This window comes from Paramormyrops kingsleyae, chromosome 1 (genome assembly GCF_048594095.1).
Source record: "Paramormyrops kingsleyae isolate MSU_618 chromosome 1, PKINGS_0.4, whole genome shotgun sequence".
In the NCBI taxonomy this organism is placed as follows: Eukaryota; Metazoa; Chordata; class Actinopteri; order Osteoglossiformes; family Mormyridae; genus Paramormyrops; species Paramormyrops kingsleyae.
The window spans coordinates 44247501-44251938 of NC_132797.1; the positions used below are offsets into that span (position 1 = coordinate 44247501).

Consider the following 4438-nt stretch of genomic DNA (forward strand, 5'->3'; position numbering starts at 1 on the left):
CGGTTTTCGGTTCTGTACGGTTCTTGTTATTCTTTCTTTTAATCTTTAACACTCCAGAAATGTACTTCAGCATATGATATATAGCGTAATTATCCACAATTTAGGATACAGTATTAAAAAAGCTATATCATGTAATCATGCATAAACTGAATTTGACTTGACTTAAAGCACATTATTAAAATTATTAAACATTATTAATCCCAGAACAGTAATAAAATAAAAGTCTTGCCTTAACATAAATGCTAAAAGAATAGATCGCTTTAATCGCTATTACAGTTGGGTATGGGCACTGTCACATCCCGCTCCGTACGATCCCGATGTGTGCCACGCCCCCCTCATTACCTCGTGTTCAGTCCTAAATGTGATCGCCTGTGTCCTATTAAGTCTAGCTTGTCTTGTGTATTTAGTCCTCGTCTGAGTCAGTCTTCCCCAGACTTGTCATTGTAGTGTTACCCTTTGTTTGCCGTCCTGCTTCCCCAGTCCTGTCCTGCCCAATAAATCCCCGCTTTACCCGACTCCCTGGCTCCGTTTCCCTGCTTCCCTGCTCGCCTTCATCCCGTAGCGTGACAGAATGACAAGTCTCCGCGAAAGCACGAAGCAGCAGTCCGAGCACCACCGGCTCGGACTGCTGCAAACCTTCGTGTACTGGCAATCCCAGCCTGAGGTCCAGGAGGACCCGGTAGCCCTGGAACTGGCTAGCCGGGGCCGGGACCTGCTCCAGAAGGAGCGCCCGTCGGGGCAGGCATACCCGCTTACCAAAGCCCGGAAGTGCCTCCGCCGCCTGCAGCACCGGCTCACCGAGCGACGGGAGGCGATCCCAACGCTCCGCTTGGGAGCCTGCACTCTGCTCCCAGCCGGTGAGTACGAGGGCTCACCACCCACCTGGGATGACATAGCCGCTGCCCGCCTAGCCAGCGTCCCCGGAGAGCAGCCGCCTACGGTAGAGGCTTCTATTTATCGGCCGGAGCGTCTGGGGCACGGCGGCATTCGCGCCGTAAGAGACGCTATTCCCCGGGTCCCGAGAGCCCTTAAAGGGGCAGCGCCAACGCACTCGGCACCCCTCCTGCCTGCTCCGGAACTGCCTGATCCGGATTTGCCAGCAGCACCGCCTGCAGCTGCTGTCGCCGCTCTGCCCGCAGCACCGCCTGCTGCTGCTGCTGATGCCGCCGCCGATCTGCCCGCGGCAACGCCCGCTGCTGATGCCGCCGCCGATCTGCCCGCGGCAAAAGGAACACAGACGAGCGGTAAAGCAGAATTGCAATATAATGACCGGACTGGAAAAAGAAACGGAAACGCGGACTAAATACAATGGAGTAATGACAAATTTGACAACAATCAGGAACAGCTGGTAAACACGGGGAATCCACACAGGGTTAACGAGGGGGTGTGGCACACGGAAAGAGCGGACGATCGAGGCATGACACTCACTGGAGTGCTTTGTCACAGATAACTTAATTTTCTTTAACAAAGTACCTACCCGCACATTAAATAAAGTCACACAACAAAGGTGCACAACAGTGTTCAGATGTTGTGCTATCGGTTGGCTGAAATTTAAACGTTTTCTTCAGAGACGGTGGTAACGCCGAAAACACGAGCTAAACGCATCAAACGAAAGGCTACCGGAAATTACTTAGCTGACCGAACTTTTACCGGAACTACGTCACAACGCTCTGTGCATATAGCCTATTCTTTCGCGCGAAAGGGAAACACACTGACGTCACATACGGGGCACGAGGCTACATTGCGCATGTCATGAACCGTCGAACCATGCGACGCATGCATGCTCCGAACCGAGACAAGCGAACCGAACGGTTCGGTTTTTTTTCATGAACCGCGCCATCCCTAATGTGCACCACCTTCAAGTCTCACTATAATTTCCTTTTTAAGTTCTATAGTTACTCTCGGTACTTTAACTGTCTGGTTTGCTGCTCTCACTACTTACTTTCTTATTGACTATGATTACTGTATCACTAAATGTACTGTAGATAAAGTACAAAAAAAAAAAAATCACACCAAACACAGGAACACAGCTGTCACACATCAAACTTTGTCAAGAGGTACCGAGAGATTGAGAGTGATGTATGTGGGGATTTGCAGATCTACACTGAAATATTCCAGAAAGTGGATTTGAGTTTAAACCTTAACTCCAAAACCACAGTAAAGTTAGTTTTATATGCAGTTTTCTGGTTGTAATATCTTTCAATGTTTCTAATATATTTCAGGAATTGTATTTGTTTGTATGTGTACACATCCCATGAGGCATGTAACCTTGCAAACTGTCACCCAAAAGATAAAAAAATGTTGCCGTAAGCAGTGCTTTGTGACACCACTAAATAAATGATAGAGCATAATATGAAATGACAGACATTTTTATTTTGTCATATCGTCATATCGCACAGTCCTACTAACAAGTTATCTTTGCCATTATCCTTCTCTTTGCTACCACTATGTGGCACTCATTTGTTCCAGATTTGTTCACCTTTACAACTTGTCTGCAAAGTTTGAAGAGGATTTGTCAATTACTTTTTGAGTTATCATGCTAATGAAATAAGTGTCAGAAGAAGCCCAATCCCAAAATCATATTAATTCCAAATCTGGGGAATACAATAAAAATAAATTACCTCTTTCATTTTCTCTAAATCCAGCTGTACCTTCTCATAAGTTGCAGTGGCAGCTCCAAGCTTTTCTTCCCATTCCTCTAGAACATCAGAGTCAATCCTCTCTTCCAGTGAGCTTTCTTTACAATCTTCACTTGCATCTGAGGTGGTGATGGGACAGGCTTGCTGACAAATTTTAAGCTGTTCTTCTGTGCTCATGTTTTTCTTTCTGAGTTCTTCATTTTCATTATGCAGAGCCTTGATTTCCTCCTAAATTACAAGAGCACAAACTATGCTAGTTATTCCTTTAACACCTTCATGTTAAAAATATTAGAACCTTAATTAATGTCATAAGAAAAATAAAAACAATATTTGATTAACATTACCTCAAAATCCCTCAGTAATAACTCAAATCTGGTCTTCCTTAATTTCTTTTTAACTGAAGCACTGTCATTACATTCAGTTTCATTTGTTGCACCTGGATTGATATGAAATTCATAATAAACACATTTAAACCAATAAACAGCAATCCTTATACCCTTCATGCCTTATCTTAGACTCTTAAATGGCTACTGAAGGATCGGCTTTTAGTGAGTAGCTAAGACAATGGGCAGAGCTCCATTATTATATCTCCATTATACCAGAAAAAAATATTACATTAAAGCAATCATCGGCATTATTATTATACCTATGATCTCTCGGCATGGGTTTGCAGGGGTGATAAGGATTCGGCAGGTTGGACAGTGATTCGACTTCGTCAGCCACAGTTCAATACAAGCAGAACAGAACACATGGTAATTGCCACAAACAACGGGTTTCCGAACCTAGGACGAAAGAAAAACATAAGTAAGTAGGTACTTCACTAGTTAACTGACCGATCGACCTAAATTATATTAGCACTTCCCCATTTCATGGGATGAAAGCCTCTTTGTATACGGTGTCTGTCTGGCATGATATAAAAAACATTAAACGTCTAAGAACCAAAAATGGTGAAATACACTATGTAACATAAAATATAAACAGGCAGCACTCAGTTAGGAAGATACAGGTACACAGATAATGAAACATGACTACAAAACATTGTTGCCCTAATGCTATCACAGATTAGCTCCATACACGGTGTTGCGAAATCGATATACCTTTCCGAGACAGATTTGGCAAGATATCGGCAAAGTTAAAAATACAGTGACATTTTGAACACTTTGAGCCATAACGCAAATGCGGTTCGCACCGCAGTAAAATGAAAATGCTGTAACAACCACCCCTTTTACACAATTGTTCCCCCCAAATCGTGATTGCGCAGCAACTGCACAGATACGCCGGCTTGGACGCAGTTTAAACGCATCCGTAATGTTTATCATACTATTAACGCCTCTTTGCAGACTTTTCAACTACGGCAAGCGAGTGGGTTAAAATAGAATTCGTGTGTTTCACTTCCTTGATAGTGCTTTTATAAATATAATATAATATAATATAAAATTCCGATAATTATATATTTCGAAATATAATAAAATAAAATGAACAAATTTACGTCTGTTGAATATTATGGTTATTAAGAAAAATGAGCTGTATGAAAGCATAACAATTTGGTATATGTAAGAGGACATATTTATCTGCACCAAAATCGGAGTCTGGGGATTACAATTCAGTTAATATTGTTATGTATTATAATAACCATTTAAGTGTACAATTAAAAGACATTAGGTTGTTTTTACGTATTCCAAAGCTGTGGTGCTTAGCGCAGCAATGGACAGCTATCTTGTGGTTCAAGCAGGGTTGTCAACTTTTGGTCCACACACTCATTTACATATGTATGTAACAATTTTATTACCTTGTAAATA

General features: G+C 42.5%; 1 protein-coding gene across 2 annotated transcripts in view; it reads right to left on the reverse strand.

The window, feature by feature from the left end:
• LOC140592549 (ORC ubiquitin ligase 1-like) overlaps positions 1-3964 on the reverse strand; it is a 10179-nt gene extending 6215 nt beyond the window's left edge. The window contains exons 1-4 of one of the 2 annotated variants that reach the window (XM_072716087.1): positions 3737-3964; positions 3286-3421; positions 2984-3075; positions 2622-2867 (exon numbers count right to left, since the gene is read on the reverse strand). In XM_072716087.1, coding sequence (XP_072572188.1) covers positions 2622-2867; positions 2984-3075; positions 3286-3421; positions 3737-3958 — 696 coding nt within the window. In that variant the 5' untranslated portion in view covers positions 3959-3964. The remainder of the gene's footprint in view (positions 1-2621; positions 2868-2983; positions 3076-3285; positions 3422-3736) is intronic. The other variant, XM_072716094.1, reaches the window with a different exon arrangement.
• Positions 3965-4438: the final 474 nt, after the last annotated feature.